Genomic DNA, 18341 nt, shown 5'->3' on the forward strand with positions numbered 1-18341 from the left:
TATTTATTGATTTATTTTTCAAAACAAAATGTTAAAAAATCTACCAGGTTGTATCGTACACTTGGGTGTGATCCCTACACGACAGCTAACAGTAACATGGCTTCTGACTGGCATCCCTGAACAAAGATATTCGCTAATAGGGAGTCCGCCAACATATAGGGCAGGATAGCTGGACTTAGGTCCCGATCCAGTTCATTATTCTTTGTTCAAAACTAATTAATTGGTAAAAAACAAACAAAATTTAACACATTGCTTCTTCATGAATGAAAGACTCATTGGAAACTAAAAAAGGAAAAAGCATGTCTCGCAAAACCGACTGCTGTTTTTTGGAAAATTTAATTATTAACAACTTTAACTGTCTTAAGATTCAATATCAAAAAGCTGGGGCTAGATACCACTTAAACGCCAACATGAATGGTCAGACATGTAGGAGGGTTAACTTTGTACATCCATCACACATTAGTCAAACCACCCGAAGGTTTATCCTCCCCTTGCCTCATTAAGAGAAAATCAACCCAGTTTGTCAAAAGGCCTCTGTCTAACTCGAACAGTTTCTCTCGATGTCTGTGCGACCGCGTGGACAGTTTGCGTTCCCGGTACGTCCAATTATGCGTGATCAGATGAAACTGTTGTACGAGGAGGGCCAGGACGCATATTGTGGCAAGCACAGTGTAGATGATGGAGACCAAGATGACTGCGGTTCTGAGGAGAAATAAGAAAATTATGAAGCATGAGGCACGTTAAGAAATTTAAGCCAGATACGTTTTTCTTAATAAGCAACATTTAAAGGGAAGATATAAACGTTTGGTAGTCACTCTCAAAATTAATGGCATTAATAACTGACGATAGTTCAAAACCAGACCACCTAGATGTAGTTTATCCACAGTGGATGATATTGAGTGGTCAGACAGTAAGTGGGTTGACTGTGTACTGGGTAGTAGCCGAGTCAGCAAATTGTTTTGTATGTTGACCAACTTTATCTATCGTTCAAAAAACACAGTGGTTGATGTTGAGTGGTCAGAGAGAGGGTCAAAACAGATTGAATTTAGGACTTGAAACATTGGATTCAAACTGCCTCTAGCTACCGGGCAATCTTGGTAGTCTAGTTGGTATGACACTGCTCTGGAATTGCAAAGGTCGTGGGTTTGAATCCCACCCAAGTAATATGCCTGTGATTTGTTGATGCCGGTGTCAGGGTAAAACCAAAATTAAGATTGAATTTAGTACCTTCTATTTGTGAATGAAACAGCACAGCATTCCAGCAACTCGTCGAGCTGAAGAGAACAAATTGTGCTCAGTGACTGGTATCCTCCTACAACACCACCGAATACAAACAGAACAGCTGCCAATAGAAACGAACGATGGTTACCAACTCCAATGCAACTATCAATCCTGAAAACCAAGAATCAAGAAGACAAGCAATTTCAAATTAAAATACGAGAATTAAAAATGAGTGCCTTTTTATTTCTTCTGTGCCTCAGCACCTTTGAGCAAACCTTTGATTTAGGAGCTATATAAATTATTAATGATTGATTGATTGGTTGTACAATTGTGTGGTCCAGTGGTTAGACTGCAGGAATTCAATCACAAGGTTTTTGTGGGTTCGAATCCTACCAAGCTTACCACTGGTTTTACAATGACTAGAATAAGTATTGTCGTCTAGTCACTGTATCACAAGTTCATGATTTGTGCAAATCACTAATCATAGAAGATAACTATTGAGAGAGATTGGCTTTTGCCGCTTGGTGTTTATATTCCTTAGTGGGAATTTGCCTTAACAGGGGAGATCTTCTTTTAAAACAAACAAACAAACAAAGGCAGAAACTTAATCAAATTTTGCCAGATAATGATCCCTTCTTGGCAAGTTATTGGGGAGTGCCGGGCTTCGAACTTAATTTAAGAGAGGGCGAGACCATTTTCATTTTGAAAAGGGCGCTTCCATTGGAAAATTAATGGGAAACTTTTGAAGGGGCACCAAGGCCAAGCCAAGGGCAATATAGGCCATGGCCTCGTGAAATCAAAGGCCTGGAGTGCACTGTATTTTATATCGTCTGTATTCTGCATCGCACTCACCAAACACAGTGATGGTCTAATCTGTTTACACAGTGACCACATATCCTGCAGTGACCAGCTCTCTCTGGTTTGAGTAGTTTACAAACATCACACCAGTCTTCTGATTCCTGATTGGTCGCTTCGCTACCAGAATGCTGCTCTCTACCAATAAGAGCACTCGTCTCATGTGATTTCTCCGAGGCACATCCATTGTCTGAGGTACTGCAATCGCTGCCAGAGTGATTTCTACGTTGCAGGTTTGCGTCACTTTCAGATACAACCGTCGATTCGGGCAGGACTTTGAAAAAGTTTTGATTCGGGGACGCTTGCTCTACTTTAACGACACCAGGTCCGTGCTTCGATTTGAAAAAAGCCATAAGAGTGAAAACAAATAAAACAGTCGTAACTGTGAACTCAGTAACGCTGAGGTCTGAGCTCACGTAGAAATAAAAGAATCCATAGATTGAAAATACGGACGTCAGACCCCAACTCATGAAGAACTGAGTCCGTCGTCGATGTCGCAAAAACAGCCGGTGGTAAAGAAGAATTGAAGGGGGAACAAATGAGAACAAAATAGTTGCAGCGATGATGTGTATCGATGCGAGGTAAATCCACGCTGGAACGATCACGATTGGTGGTATCGCTGTGGTGTCCAGCAGTTGGTCAAGACGTTTGGCACCGGCACCAAAGAATGTCGGGATGCGAACTCGATCCTTGACGACTGAGAAGGCTTTGGAGAACTTGTCTTTATCGACTGTTTGCCTCTTGAGCAGCCTGTAAAAAGAAAAGGCAGTTGACAGATTGTTAAATGAGGCAGCTTCTTTTCAGACAAGTTTAAGGTATTGTAAAAGGTATTGTAAAAAAGTTTGACTGTACTTTTTTTCAGCTTTAACTCTAGATACCTTGGCGGCAAATAGCGTAACCGTGGAGACATTCTACCTCTTTAGTTTGACCTACTTCTATTCACATCAAGAGTTCAAAGTAAAGGTCATGTCCAGATATACATTTAGTCTTTCCAATGAAGTATGTTTAAAGAAGTATTATATTACATTAGTAACTTCAATACCATAACCTACAGAAATGAAATCTAAACAACAAAGTTTCAGTTTCAATACCCCCTCTGCCTACCTTATTGTGTTGACATTTTTACTGACAAAATTTGATCAAAGAAATGAACATTATTTGCAATCAGAAAGGAGGGATCTCCTAAGGTTTAATTAAGAACTTCTCTGTGAAATTGGGCTCAGGGCAGTGCAATGGCATACAATGGAATGGCATACAATATTGACAAACCTGTCACAAGCTTCGTCCACTTCCTGGCAGTCACAACACAGTGCCAATAAATGACTTTTATCTCCACTTTCATTCATGTATTCACAGCAACATAGCGGTTGACCTTCCTCGTCTTCATCTTGACCTCTTCCCATGATTACACAAAATTTGTTTTTAATTCGATAAAGTGGTTAAAATGAGAGATTATCGACCGAAAACTTCGTAGCACAAAACAAATGGAGAGTTCGTCACCAAGTAGAACGCCCTCTGTTGACGAGAAGTCGTGTCGACTTTATTAGAGTGGTACCCGTCCTGTCAGAGTAATAACTTCGTAAAAATTGTTATAAAGGAGTCTGGGAAGTACCACTGTGTAAATAAATACGAAAGATTGACAAAAGTTTAATGCAAGTCTCGGCATCATCACATCACAACATTGATCCATCATCAACTTCCTAGCTCTATGATGATCAAACTTGTTAAAACATTGTGTAATCACAAAAGTACTTGATGCAATATTTTAGTGACCAGGCAAGGTAAGTATTTGGCAATATTTTGAGGCTTTTTAAACATCCTTTCGCCACCAACTTCAAAATTCAAGTTCAAATCAAACGCCAACTAAACCAAATTTGTTTTTTAAGTAATAAAGTGTTGTTCTGGTCTGCACTCTGCAGACTTACTTTCCCCTTTCTTTTGTTTTGGTTATGTTATTTTAAATTAAAGGTTATTTATAAAAAATAGGTTGTTTTGTTGGCAATGTATAGGGATAACTTTCCGTATGGCGCCACCAATTTTTTACTCATTTTTACAAAAAGGGATATCTCATTGAGGTAAATTAGATACTATGTTATTTCATATCAAATAAAAAAGTGGTGGCGCCATACGGAAACTTTTCCATGTATAGACAACATGATACAGAAAGATCCAATAAAAGTGGCATTTGCATGTTTTAGCTGAGAAGTGTCATTCTGAGAAATCGTAAACATTCTGCATGTCGAATCATTTCTCATCAGATTGTATATATAAATTATACTATAACTCTAATTTAAATAAATACCATGTATTTACGGATTACTCTTCCTGCAAGGAAACTCAGAATTAACCATTCCAGTTGTTCAGCAGTACCTTAAAAATTCTATCAACTTTTTAACTTATTTTTTTACATGATTTATACAACAGGGATGAGTAAAACAAATTGAACGGTTTCAAAAAACAAGGGTATCACATAGGGCACTACTTTGCCTGTATTGATCTTTGGAACAAATGGTCTGAGTGCGGTACAATCACTTTGACGAACGAGACATAGCATGATATATGTTTCTTCTTTTTTCTTGCAGCCTGTACAATGACAGACTCCATGAAACTCATCATTTCGGACCTTTGTCACGGAATGCGTGATGCGGTTTTGGGGGCGCTCTTCATCTTTCGCGTAGATGCTGAGATTAACGCCTTGGCTGAGGAGAAGAAACGACGGCAAGAAGAAAAGAGACGAGAGACTCAAAGGAGACCGATTCCTGTGCGAGAGAAAAAAGAAAGGTCTGCAAAAGTCGATTCAAACGGGGACACTTCCTTTCTAATAGTTTTTTTTATCGTTAAGTTAACAAAGTGTGGTTTTGGATTCTGTTAAATTACACTTTTGACTTGTGTCTTTGATCAAGACGCTTCTTATGCAACATTTGCCCAAAGCTGTGCAATTATCCGCGTTTCTATGAAAACAAAAAAAAGATTTATCGTTATTGGAGAGAAATATGGCAAATTGTTTGGTAAACTTGTACTTCATGAATATTCCCAATATTTTTAAATATTTTTTGTTTTAAATTCTAGTGAGCAGAAAGTAATGCAACGCATCCTACAATGTTGTTTCTTGAACGGCGGAGTGTTTTGGCTGAGCATTGTGGCCTTCAACAGTCTGGTCCTACCAACGTTACAGTTCATTACTCAGAGTATAATTGGTGAGTCTAAAAGGCAGTGGACACTATTGGTAACTACTCAAAATATTTATTAGCACAAAACCTTTCTTGGTAATGAGTAATGGGGAGAGGTTGATAGTATAAAACATTGTGAGAAACGGCACCCTCTGAAGTAATGAAGTTTTCGAGAAAGAAGTAATTTTTCCACGAACTTGATTTCGAGACCGCAGGTTTAGAATTTGAGGTCTCGAAATCAAGCATCGGAAAGCACACAACTTTGTGTGACAGGGGTGTTTTTCTTTCATTATTATCTCGCAACTTCGACAACCGATTGAGCTCAAATTTTCACAGGTTTGTTATGTTATGCATATGTTGAGATACACCAAGTGAGAAGACTAGTCTTTGACAATTACCAATAGTACCAGTGTCTTAAACTGCTGTTACCATAGCGCTTGAATTTGGGGAAGGGGAATCCAACATGGTGTCTAGTCGAATCTGGAGACAAATCCCTCAGTCCGAGGTCTTGTATGTTGGGTAGATATTCTGTCCCTTCATGATTGACATGGGATTCCCCCATTGGTGTTTTCCTCCCACATCTGAAACAGAAACATTTTGTTCATCATCTTCCACATCACTCATCCTAATATTAGCGCTTGCTTTGTTACTTTTTAAATCAAAAGAATTGTATCCACACTTATCATCTTCTACACTTCCCTTGAAGAAAACTGAAGTTACCATTTTGAGGAACAACAAGAGCGGTACTTAATTTCATTTTGGTTCATTTTATTCTTTTTGTTTTTTTTTGTTTTTTAGGTATTTCAGGTCAGTCTTTATCGAACACCACAGTCTGGGCTTGGATGGGTCCAATGATGTCCTACACATTCAGCGCACTCTGGGTTCTTCCTCTCTTTGTGCTAAGCAGAGCAGTAAGCAGCCTCTGGTTTCAGGTAAGCGAAACAAACAGTTCATGATAGACTACAGGCCTGGGCCCAACTTCATAAAGCCATTAAGCGCGGAAAATATGTTTTCCTAAGCCAAATATGAGTGAGGCACCAGTCGCAACACTGTAAACCTTAGGGAGTTTTGGCTGGTAAGGTTTTTCTGTGCTTAGCAAGCTTATGTGCTTACAGGCTTTATGAGTGCCATTTACTCAACCAAGTTGAAGTCTGTTCCAAAGACTGACGCAATAATGGTTAGTGTCATTCCTTGGGACTCGAACCCTCACTATCACCGTCCAGTGCGCTTGACCGCTCAGCCACGAGACATAATAACGAGGTCTTATAGAGCGCACGAATCCACAAAAGTGCTCAGGGCGCTATTACAGAAAAAGACGCCAACATCGCTTCAATACAAAACTGAGTCTTAAACCACAAAGGAAACTGACTGGGGAAACTTTAAATAAGTTGGGTTTGAACAAAGAACAATTAACCGGAGCAGGATTTGAACAACTGACCTTCTGGATTAACTTACAGAACCTATACCAACCAGCCCTTTGTTGGCTGTCGCCCTATTAGTCAATCTGGAGGCTGTTGGTTTAAAGGCAGAGGACACTATTGATAATTACTCAAAATAATTATTGGCATGAAATCTTACTTGTTAACGAGTAATGGGGAGAGCTGTTGACAGTATAAAACATTGTGAGAAACTGCTCCTTCTGAAAGGACGTAGTTTTCGAGAAAGAGTAATTTTCCGCGAATTTGATTTTGAGACCTCAGATTTAGAAGTTGAGGTCTTGAAATCAAGCATCTGAAAGCACACAACTTCGTGTGACAAGATGTTTCTTTTCTTTCTTTATTATCTCGCAACTTTTGCGAACAATTGAGCTCAAATTTTCACAGGTTTTTTATTTTATGCATCATATGTTGAGATATACACCAAGTGAGAAGACTGGTCTTTGACACTTACCAATAGTGTCCAAGGTCTTTAAGTCCTGCTCCGGTCAATTTGTTTTGTTCATCTCAAACTAATAAAAAAACTGGTAACTGTAACTTTCTTAACTTTGGTTTTGTTTGTTTCCGAAGGACATTGCCGATGCAGCGTACCGGAAGTCCCGCGGCCGTCCTCAACTTCCTAATCTCAGTGAACTTATTGCCGATTTATTGTTCAGTTTAATCGTACAGGCTCTCTTTCTCATACAGGTAAGTTGTTAAGCAACCCCTTAATTCACCAATTCCCACTTTGCTCCTGTCATCCGACAACATTTGTCCGCTATTCCCCCTTAACAAGGTTAAAGCTAATTTGTTAGTCTGTCTTCCTCTTTTCCCAATACCGATTCTAAACCTGATACTTCACAGAGGCGATGAAGCAACAATTGCCTTGGTGCTCCTGTTCATTGCCTTGGTGCCCCTTGTCATTACCTTGATGCCAACTGGTCATTTCCTTGGTGCCCCTCGGTTTTGCCTTGGTGCCCAAAAGGCACACATACATGAACACCTCTGGCTAACACTGTGGGTGTTGCCCCTTGTCGTTGCCTTGGTGTCCCTGGTTATTGCCTTGATGCCCAGAAGTCACCCAGACACCCCTCTGGCTAGCTCCATGATTGTTGCCCCTGGTCTATGCCTTGATGTCTCTTATCATTGCATTGATGCCCCCTGGTGTATGCCTTGATGCCCCTTTGAAATGATCATCATAGAGATGCTCAGGCCTGATACTTCACGGAGGCAACGGAGGCGATTGTCTCCGTTGCCCCTTGTCATTGCCTTAGTGCCCTTGAAATGCTCCAGTACAAATTTGCAATTTCATCATAGGATGCCCTTTACCAAGACGAAAATGCCTTGGTGCCCTTGCCCTTTCAAAAACGAAGCATACAGCCCTGAGATGCCCTATATCAATCAAAAACTGTCTTGCTTTTTCTCAAACTTCTCCTTGCGTGATTGTTGATTTTTCCCCAGAGTATGCTGGTGAGCCTTGTCCCCATACCGGGCGTGGGTCAAGTCTTGAGTCTACTTCACCTGTGTCTTCTTAACTCACTTTATGCGTTTGAGTATAAATGGTTCAATATGGGTGAGTCTAGTTCTGAAAGAGAAATTTTTCTTTGAGAAGTAAAAATCTGTCTGGAGCCAATATGGCTCACCAGGCCGTTTTTTAAATTTATTTATTTTAAATCTTTAGACATACACAATAGTTACAAGTTGTACAGGGGTTGTCAAGGTTAAACAAAAAAGTATATAAACTGTTACAAAAGATGTGTAAAACCAGTCCCCTGCCAACGATAAAAATATAATTATACAATATAAAAAGATGATTGCACTGAAACATTTAAAAATCACACAAAAGAAAACAATAAAACACAAGCAAAACCAGACTATTGAAAACAAAAACTGCACCCACAACAAAACACCGCAGCGATAAGAGGAAGGGACAACAATTTCATTGGCATTAAATGACTAAGAACATTCTTAGTTCAATCCCCAGCTTTCGCGGTACCCCATTTGTACTCCTGGTTAGGCAGAAGCAAATAATTATGATAAAGTGCCTTGCTCAAGGACATTATTATTGCGTCTGGCCAGGCCAGGATTCAAACCCACTCGAGTCCACGGCCCTAGACAGCTCTGCCTCAAGAACCTCACAGTGCTGAAATTGAAATTAAAATTGAGAAAAGAAGCTCAAACTTTATCCAACATTTTTTTTTTTCTAATTACACACTGCCGCCCCTTCTTGCCTGGAAACAGACCCCGTTCCTGGTTTTGGCCTTGGTGTTTGCTTTAATAATAATAATAATAATAATAATAATAATAATAGTCGATATTTATATCGTGCTTTATACACCCAAAGGGCGTCTTAAAGCGCTGAAACATACAGTATTTCCTGCAAGGTATGTGGGACTAGGTTTTTGAATTATGAGTTATGGTTTACCACAGACCAGATTTTCCAATGGTTGTGCCCTGTGCAAAATGAAATTGGTCTTGCCCTCTGTTAAAGCCATTGGACACTTTCGGTAAACAGTATTGTCCAAGGCCCACACTTCGTGTATCACAACTTGTGTATAAAAATAAAAATATAACAAACCTGTGAAAGTTTAGGCTTAATTGGGCATCGGAGTAAGGAGAAAATAATAGGAAAACCCACCCTTGTTTCCGCACGTTTCGCCGTGTCATGACATGTGTTTAAAATAAATCCATAATTCTCGATATCGAGAATTGATATTGTTTTAATGTTTTCTCAAAAAGTAAAGCATTTCATGGAATAATATTTCAAGAGAAGTCTTTCACTACTACCTTCTGTAAACCCTGTAAGTTATTTGTAAATCTGTGAACTTTTAATTTTTTTTCTGTGTCCAATGGCTTTAAAGCTTTGTTTTGCTATTATCTTCTCAGGTTGGAAGGTCCATCGACGGCTGTCGTTGATCGAACTCAACTGGCCGTATTTCTTTGGTTTTGGTCTCCCTCTGGCTGTTTTGACGTCTTTACCATCGTCCTACATCATCAGAGGATGCCTCTTCTCTATTCTTTTCCCATTGTTTATCATCAGCGGAAATGAAGCTGTTACACCAAGCCAACCATGGTGAGTTTTGATGAAGAGTGAAGCCCGGTTCACACTTCATGCGAATGCAAAGTGAATTTTGGCGTCACAAGGCTGTTTTTGCAGCGAATGTTTTGCAGCGAATGTTTTACAGCAAATGTTTTACAGCGAATGTTTCCTAGGAGTTTAGCACAAGTCAACTGACGCGAACTATTCGTTGCGAATTTGTGACGTCAACATTTGTATCGCATTGCATTTGCAGGAAGTAAGAACCGGGCCTTAGGGGGATGGTGGTGGGTAAGGGAGGGGCGTGGTTTGAGGGAGAGTGGGCTGGTATGGTTTGAATGTCTGTCACACCAAGTCAACCATGGTGTGTTTTGATAGAGAGTCAGGGGCAGCAGGGAAGAGATTTGTTCAGACTTTTCTCTGAATTCAGACTTTTTGTGTTGGCCTGGTGAATAAAATCAGACATGTATTGTTCCACAGAGTAAAGAAATCCAGCTCTTTGGTCTACTTCTTTAGTACTGCAAACACCTTTGCACTGTTTTCAAAACCTCCTAGGAATCTATAACTTCAGGGGTTATCAAAAGGTGGAAATGTCACCATTACAACTTACCTTAGAAATTGTATCCTAGTTTCAGCCCTTTTTTGTTGGCAATGACTCTCACCCCTGGGGAAGGTGGAGAGTAGGGAAGGGGTGGTTGGAGAGAGGGAGGGCTGGTAGTGTTGTCAACCTAGGTGAGGGGCTGGGGGAGGTAGTCGTGGTGAGTAAAGAGGGATTGGGAGGGGGTTGGGTAAGTTCCTTGAGACGGGGTCGGCTGGCATAGTTACATTGTCTGTCCCATTAAAGGAACACGTTGCCTTGGATCGGTCGAGTTGGTCTTTGAAAAGTGTTCTGTAACCGTTTGTTATCAAATCGTTATGGTTAGAAAGATGTTGTAAAAGTAGAATACAATTATCTACACAAACATGCCTCGAAATTGCATGGTTTTCTTTTTACTTTGTCGACTAACACGGTCGGCCATTTATGGGAGTCAAATTTTTGACTCGCATAAATGGCCGACCGTGTTAGTTCGCACAGTAAAAGGAAAACCACGCAATTTCGAGGCAAACTTGTGTGGATCATTGTATTCTACTTTTACAACATCTTTCCAACCATATGCATTTCATAACAAACGGTTTCAAACGCTTTTTGAAGACGAACTCGTCCGATCCAAGGCAACGTGTTCCTTTAAGTCATTCTTGTTGATGAGTGCATCCATCAACAAGTTCCCACAAATTGCTACCGCTAGTGTTCATTATTCTAATGGTCATTTCTTTTCTCTCTTTTTATTCCAGTGATTTTCCACTCCACATCTTCTCCGTGGTAGTGGAGATTTCCAACAGGATATTTCACCGGACCGTCCACAGACCTAAAACAAGTCGGTAATTGTAGGTACTCTCCTTGAAGTTGTTTTGTTATATCAACAATCATGGGCAAGTTCGATCAGCGACCATTTGTCAACCACTAGTCACTGTTTCTATGCATGAAATACATCCTGGATGCCAGGCCAAATGGCCCAATGGTCGACACAATAGTCAACAGCTGATAGTCAACTATAGTCTCTTGATTGAACTTGCTTCATGCTAACTGGGGTGATGTACCAACTAAAATGTCCACTGATCCACTATTGATTGAATCTGTACTGAGGTGTGTGGATATCAACAACTAGGCATTTTTATGATGGCATCTGGATCATCCACCGATCTAAAAATAGGCGGTAATGCAGGTATAGTCCTTGACATTGTTTTTATATCAATGGCCATGCTGACTGAGGTGGTGTATCAACTAAGCATCCACCGGTCCACAATGAGTTGATAAAATCTGTATGTGTGGATGTGTGTGGATATCAACAACTAGGCTGATTGTTTTAGCTCTGTTTTTTTGATGGACCAATATAATTGTCCACTAACACTCTTTTAGTTGATAAACACTTTTAAGTACTGGGAAGTAATTTTTTTAATCAACAACTACGCAGACTGGCATGTGGTGTAACAATAGTTAGTCAGAAACGACCTGATTTGAAGTGATGTAGTTGTAAAGAAAGCGGACACTTAATATAAATGAAATAGATGCATAGACGCATTGGGGAGAAAAAGGTGGAAAGAAGTGTGTGTTTTGGGGGGTAGGCGGCGGTTTTTTTTTTGTTTTTTTTTGGGGGGGGTAGTTTTTTTTTTAATTATTTGGAATTGGGCGATTAGAAGACACTGTACATTTCATAAGATTTGGGAACATTAAAAAAGAGATGTTTTTCACTAGACATGCTAGAAAGTTTAAGAGTGTCACCAAAGAAATTGGACAGGAGTAAAGCTCTTTGTTTAACCACAAACTGTTATCAAATTAAATATATTTGAAGTAGCAATGAATATGAACTTCAGATGTGTTTTTGCAAGGTTGTTGATAAACACTGGCATGTGTCAATTGCTACCTGCAAACATTAATTTTTTAATAAAAGGTAGATTACTTCATTTACCAGACATTAAAAGAATAACAATTTACACAATTAGAAGTTAAAATAACACTTAATTCCTGCCAAAACAGTTGCACTAGTGTTTTTTTAAACCCTTTGAGGTTAACTTTGATTCTCTCTTGGGTATTTGTTATACAAATATAACACGGTATATTTCGGGTGACTAGCCGATATTGGCTCCCCGAGGTATTGGAAGTTGACAAACTAGTTCCCGTGGCGAAGCCGAGGGATCTAGTTTGTCAACTTCCAGTACCGAGTAGAGCTCATCGACTAGTCACCCGAAATAAACCATGTTATATTTGTTTACTATACTTCATACATGTTCAGTTACATGAGTTTTGAGCAAGATGATAACTGTGAAATAAAATGCACATGATACGTTTGTTCATGTGTTGGATGTCGCTAGAGAGAACGCTGTTCATGCCTGTATACTAAACAGTACCACGATCGTAAAGCGCATGACAAGTAGAATAGCGCTCGGGGATGACGTCGCACAATGGTAATGCGCATGACAAGTAGAATAGCTCCTAGGGAGCTATTACTTGTCACGCGCATTTACCACTTGCGTGAATACTCACGTGCGCGCTTGGTAATTAGCAAAATTAACACCTGACACGTGATGATGAATGGACCAATTAGAACTCGACTCTCGGTCATGAATATGTATGAGGTATAGTAATATGTTATGACAGCCATGTTGTCAAATTTAACACTTAATATTGTGCAGTGTTCTGCAATATAACTTACCAGACTAAAAGTAAATGTTATTAGCAAGTATCAAGTGAAATTGTTTCAAACATTGTTTCAACTTAAAGAAAAAAAGCAATTTTGTATCAGTTTGAAGTGATGATCTGCCATTTACCCATATACACCGTTGTGTGTTAGCACTGTATACTCAGTACTTACCCGAGTTCTGTGAAGAAAAAAAAATCCCAGACATATTACTCGGGTGGGGTTGGAACCTACGACCCTTGCCGTTCTAGAGCAGTGTCAAACATCCTTTAAAGTGTGTGTTTTCCTTTTGTCACCGACGCATTCATACTTAATCCAGCTCAGTTTGTAGAGCGCTGGCACATTAATCCGGAGGTTGCTGGTTCAAATCCTGCTCTAGTCAGTTTGTTTTTTGTCAACATGAAATCAATTTAAATTCACTCAGTCGGTTTTCCTTGTGGTTTAAACTCAATTCACGTTTTTCTGCAGCAACTATGGAAACTGCAACAATAATTACCAATGATATCACTTCAGCATTAGTAAACTAACTCAAATCTTTAAAATGCCTTAAAATTTGTTATATTATGATTATTATTATTAAATACAGTAACTTGCCTTGCACGGTAGTTGTCATGTTTTAAACATGTAAATATTATAAAAATGATTGTGTTATGAGAAATATTTATTTGGAAAAGAACAATACTTTGTTTATTAAAAGTTGACAATGCAAAGAGAATTGTTAAAGTTTCAAAAAAATGTTTTTATTTTTTGTTGGATGTATTTGTAATTTCGTTTATTTAAATGTTCCTGGTATGATTCCGTTTTGCGGGGAAAATATTTGGTATTTTTCTCTGAGCCTTTTTTGACCAATTTCGGTCAAATGTTTTTTTAAACCACAAGGGGCAAGTCCAGCATTTTTTACCAATTTTGAGTTGGGCCCTAAATTGAAAGTTTCGCAAGGGGGAAGTCCAGCATTTTTAACCAATTTTGTGTTGGGCCCTAAATTGAAAATTTCGCAAGGGGTAGGTTCAGGATTTTTATTTATTTCAGGGCATAAATAAGCAAAGGGGTAAGTCCAGCATTTTTGTCAAATTTCGCGAACAAATTTGAAAGATCGCCACAAGAGGGTAAGGTCCAGCATATTTATTATGCTTTTTCCAAAGGGTATAAACCAGTGAGTTCAAATAAAAGACAATGAATCCGTCTATAGTGACGTGTTAAACTGTGTTTGTTTAATTAGATTTAAATTCAAGTATTTATTTGAAGAGGCAGGTAGCCCCGTAGCTTGACGGGAGAACCTAGTGGACTGGGAATCATGAGACCCGGGTTCAAATCCCGCGAGTGTCCTTTTTTTCTGCTTGAACGCAGTGAATTATATAAGTAGTGTCTAAAACCACCTCTAAACACCAACGGGCACTCAGGTGCACTGGATAGTTCCATTGCGTGTTCTACCCAGAGCTGGTACACCCGGTTCGAATCCTATGCCTGTACATATATAGACTTGATTTTACTGCTGGCCGCAGGAATGGATTGGGGTCCGTCATGTCTATCCCCAAATTAGGTTGGATGAATTTTGCCGGGTGGGAGAGTAAAGGAGGGACCGGGACTAGCCAATCCCAGAAAGGAACTAATGGGTGATCACCACGCTGGTTTCCACCAGACTTTGAGTCCCCTGAACGCCTGGTCGTCACTCTGACTAACTCTTTGCACAAATTCACCTTTACTTTGTTATAACAGTCAAAATCGATAAAAATGCTGAACTTAACCCTTGATGAAAAATGCTGGTGAATTATCCAGTTTTCAGCCAAAAATCGAATCTACAAAAATGATGGACTTACCACCTTGTGAATTTTTCAGTTTTCGGCCCAAAATCGATAAAAATGCTGGACTTATCCCTTGTGAATTTTTCACTTTTCGGCCCAAAATCGATAAAAATGCTGAACTAACCCTTTGTGAATTTTTCCAGTTTTCGGCCCAAAATCGATAAAAATGCTGGACTTACCCCTTGTGAATTGTTCACTTTCTGCCCGAATTGTATAAAAATGCTGAACTTACCCTTTGTGAATTTTTCAGTTTTCGGCCCAAAATCGATTAAAATGCTGGACTTACCCCTTGTGAATTTTTCACTTTTTGGCCCAAAATCGATAAAAATGCTGGACTTACCCCTTGTGAATTTTTCAGTTTTCGGCCCGAATTGTATAAAAATGCTGAACTTACCCTTTGTGAATTTTCTCAGTTTTCGGCCCGACTTGTATAAGAATTTTGGACTCACCCCTTGTAAATTTTTCAGTTTTCGGCCAAAAATCGATTGAAATGCTGGAGGTTATCCCTTGTGAATTTTTCAGTTTTCGGCCCAAAATCCAAAAAAAAGCTGAACTTACCCCCATGTGAGTTTTTCAGTTTTCGGCCCAAAATCGATAAAAATGCTAGACTTTCCCTTTGTGAATTTGTAAGTTTTCGCCCCAAAATCGATAAAAATGCTGGACTTACCCCTTGTGAATTGTTTAGTCTTCGGCCCAAAATTGACAAAAATGCTGGACTTACCCCTTGTGATTTTTTTAGTTTTCGGCCCAAAATCGATAAAAATGCTGGACTTACCCCTTGTGAATTTTTTAGTTTTCGGCCAAAAATCGATAAAAACGCTGGACTTACCCCTTGTGAATTTGACCCTTTTTTACAAGCACACAAAGGTTGTTAAAAATTGCAATAAAACGGTCAAAATGTACAGAACTGTAAAGCTTATTTCTTGTGAATATTTAAAAGCAACTGAAATTTGATTAAAAATCATTGCTGTGCATCTCCTTGCAATTATTCAAATTTTGATAAAAATGCTGTTGGTTACTCATTTTCAGACCAATTCGACAAAAATGCTGGCTACTACCCACTTTTCAGTTAAGGGCCCAAAATCGGTAAAAACGCTGGAATACCACAAGTGGATTTTTCGGTTTTGGGCCAAACAATCGAAGAAAATGTTGAACTTACCCCTTGTGAATTTGTCAGTTTCAGGTGGATATACAGTTTGGGGGTCAAAATTGTATAAACATGCTGGACGTACCACCTGTGAATTTTTCCGTTTTCGGCCCAAATGGATAAAAAAGCTGAACTTTCCCCCTGTGGATTTTCAGTTTTGGGTGGACTTTTCAAGTTGGGGTCAAAATCGATAAAAATGCTGAACTTAACCCTTGATGAAAAATGCTGGTGAATTATCCAGTTTTCAGCCAAAAATCGAATCTACAAAAATGATGGACTTACCACCTTGTGAATTTTTCAGTTTTCGGCCCAAAATCGATAAAAATGCTGGACTTATCCCTTGTGAATTTTTCACTTTTCGGCCCAAAATCGATAAAAATGCTGAACTAACCCTTTGTGAATTTTTCCAGTTTTCGGCCCAAAATCGATAAAAATGCTGGACTTACCCCTTGTGAATTGTTCACTTTCTGCCCGAATTGTATAAAAATGCTGAACTTACCCTTTGTGAATTTTTCAGTTTTCGGCCCAAAATCGATTAAAATGCTGGACTTACCCCTTGTGAATTTTTCACTTTTTGGCCCAAAATCGATAAAAATGCTGGACTTACCCCTTGTGAATTTTTCAGTTTTCGGCCCGAATTGTATAAAAATGCTGAACTTACCCTTTGTGAATTTTCTCAGTTTTCGGCCCGACTTGTATAAGAATTTTGGACTCACCCCTTGTAAATTTTTCAGTTTTCGGCCAAAAATCGATTGAAATGCTGGAGGTTATCCCTTGTGAATTTTTCAGTTTTCGGCCCAAAATCCAAAAAAAAGCTGAACTTACCCCCATGTGAGTTTTTCAGTTTTCGGCCCAAAATCGATAAAAATGCTAGACTTTCCCTTTGTGAATTTGTAAGTTTTCGCCCCAAAATCGATAAAAATGCTGGACTTACCCCTTGTGAATTGTTTAGTCTTCGGCCCAAAATTGACAAAAATGCTGGACTTACCCCTTGTGATTTTTTTAGTTTTCGGCCCAAAATCGATAAAAATGCTGGACTTACCCCTTGTGAATTTTTTAGTTTTCGGCCAAAAATCGATAAAAACGCTGGACTTACCCCTTGTGAATTTTTCAGTTTTCGGCCCAAACTCAACAAAATGCTGAACTAACCCCTTGTGAATCTTTCAGTTTTCGGTCCAAAATCGATAAAAATGCTGGACTTACCCCTTGTGAATTTTTCAGTTTTCGGCCCAAAATCAGCAAAAATGCTGGACTAACCCCTTGTGAATCTTACAGTTTTCGGCCAAAAAACAACAAAAACGCTGGACTAACCCCTTGTGAATTTTTCAGTTTTTGGCCCAAAATCAACAAAAATGCTGGACTTACCCCTTCAGAATTTTTCAGTTTTCGGCCCAAAATCGATAAAAATCCTGGACTTACCCCTTTTGATTTTTGCAGATCAGGCCCAAAATCGATAAAAATGCTGAACTTACCCCTTGGGAATTGAGAAATTTCATTGTGGACAAAAAAGTGTGCCAAACTGCATTAAAAACCTCTTCAGAGTAATTAAAACTAACATGAGGTACACAGAATATGTTGATGGATAATGACTATACAACCACACCAGTCATATGGAAACTACACAACCATACACAAGTCAATGGGAAACAACACAACCAAACACAAGTCATTGGGAAACTACACAACCATACACATGTCAATGGGAAACTACAGAACCATACACAAGTCAATGGGACACTTCACAACCATACACAAGTCAATGAGACACTTCACTACCATACACAAGTCAATGGGACACTTCACAGCTATACACAAGTCAATGGGAATTGACACAACCATACACCAGTCATTGGGAAACTACACAACCATACACAAGTCAATGGGAAACTACACAACCACACACAAGTCAATGGGAATATACACAACCATATACAATTCCAGAGATGCCAAGTCCAGAGGCCAACTATGCGTGGGATTTTTCAAAGCTCAACCCCCCACCGCCGAAAAAATTGCCAGTTTTAGCAGGCCTTTCGAAATCGCCGCCCAACATTTTTTATAAAAAATATCAGAAAATTAATTGTGGACAAAAAAGTGTGCCAAAATGCATCAAAAACCTCTTCAGAGTAATAAAAACTAACATGAGGTACACAGAATATGTTGATGGTTAATAACTACACAACCGTACGCAGGTCAGTTGGAAACTACACAACCATACACAAGTCATTGGGAAACTACACAACCACACACAAGTCAATGGAACACTTCACAACCATACACAAGTCAATGGGACACTTCACAACCATACACATGTCATTGGGAAACTACACAACCATACACAAGTCATTGGGAAACTACACAACCATACACAAGTCAATGGGACATTTCACAACCATACGCAAGTCAATGGGACACTTCACAACCATACACAAGTCAATGGGACACTTCACAACCATACACA

General features: G+C 39.2%; 2 protein-coding genes and 1 non-coding gene across 3 annotated transcripts; 2 read left to right on the forward strand and 1 right to left on the reverse strand.

Moving 5' to 3' along the window:
- Positions 1-14: 14 nt before the first annotated feature.
- Positions 15-3583, reverse strand: LOC139951766 (palmitoyltransferase ZDHHC23-B-like). The gene is made up of 4 exons (XM_071950843.1): positions 3346-3583; positions 2074-2826; positions 1228-1392; positions 15-702 (listed from the first exon to the last, which is right to left on the reverse strand). Exons 1-4 carry the CDS (start codon positions 3477-3479, stop codon positions 453-455), a joined length of 1302 nt encoding a protein of 433 aa, XP_071806944.1. The 5' UTR covers positions 3480-3583; the 3' UTR covers positions 15-452.
- Trnas-gga (transfer RNA serine (anticodon GGA)) lies at positions 1092-1166 on the forward strand. Its single transcript has one exon. It is a non-coding gene; the product is annotated as a tRNA-Ser (tRNA).
- A 118-nt stretch (positions 3584-3701) lies between the features above and the next one.
- On the forward strand, positions 3702-13476 carry LOC139951767 (etoposide-induced protein 2.4-like). The gene is made up of 8 exons (XM_071950844.1): positions 3702-3857; positions 4659-4857; positions 5146-5273; positions 6045-6178; positions 7253-7369; positions 8123-8234; positions 9548-9734; positions 11031-13476. The coding sequence occupies exons 2-8, from the start codon at positions 4667-4669 to the stop codon at positions 11119-11121; spliced, it is 960 nt and encodes a 319-aa protein (XP_071806945.1). The 5' UTR covers positions 3702-3857; positions 4659-4666; the 3' UTR covers positions 11122-13476.
- The last annotated feature ends 4865 nt before the right edge of the window (positions 13477-18341 follow it).

Source organism: Asterias amurensis, chromosome 19 (assembly GCF_032118995.1).
Source record: "Asterias amurensis chromosome 19, ASM3211899v1".
In the NCBI taxonomy this organism is placed as follows: domain Eukaryota; kingdom Metazoa; phylum Echinodermata; class Asteroidea; order Forcipulatida; family Asteriidae; genus Asterias; species Asterias amurensis.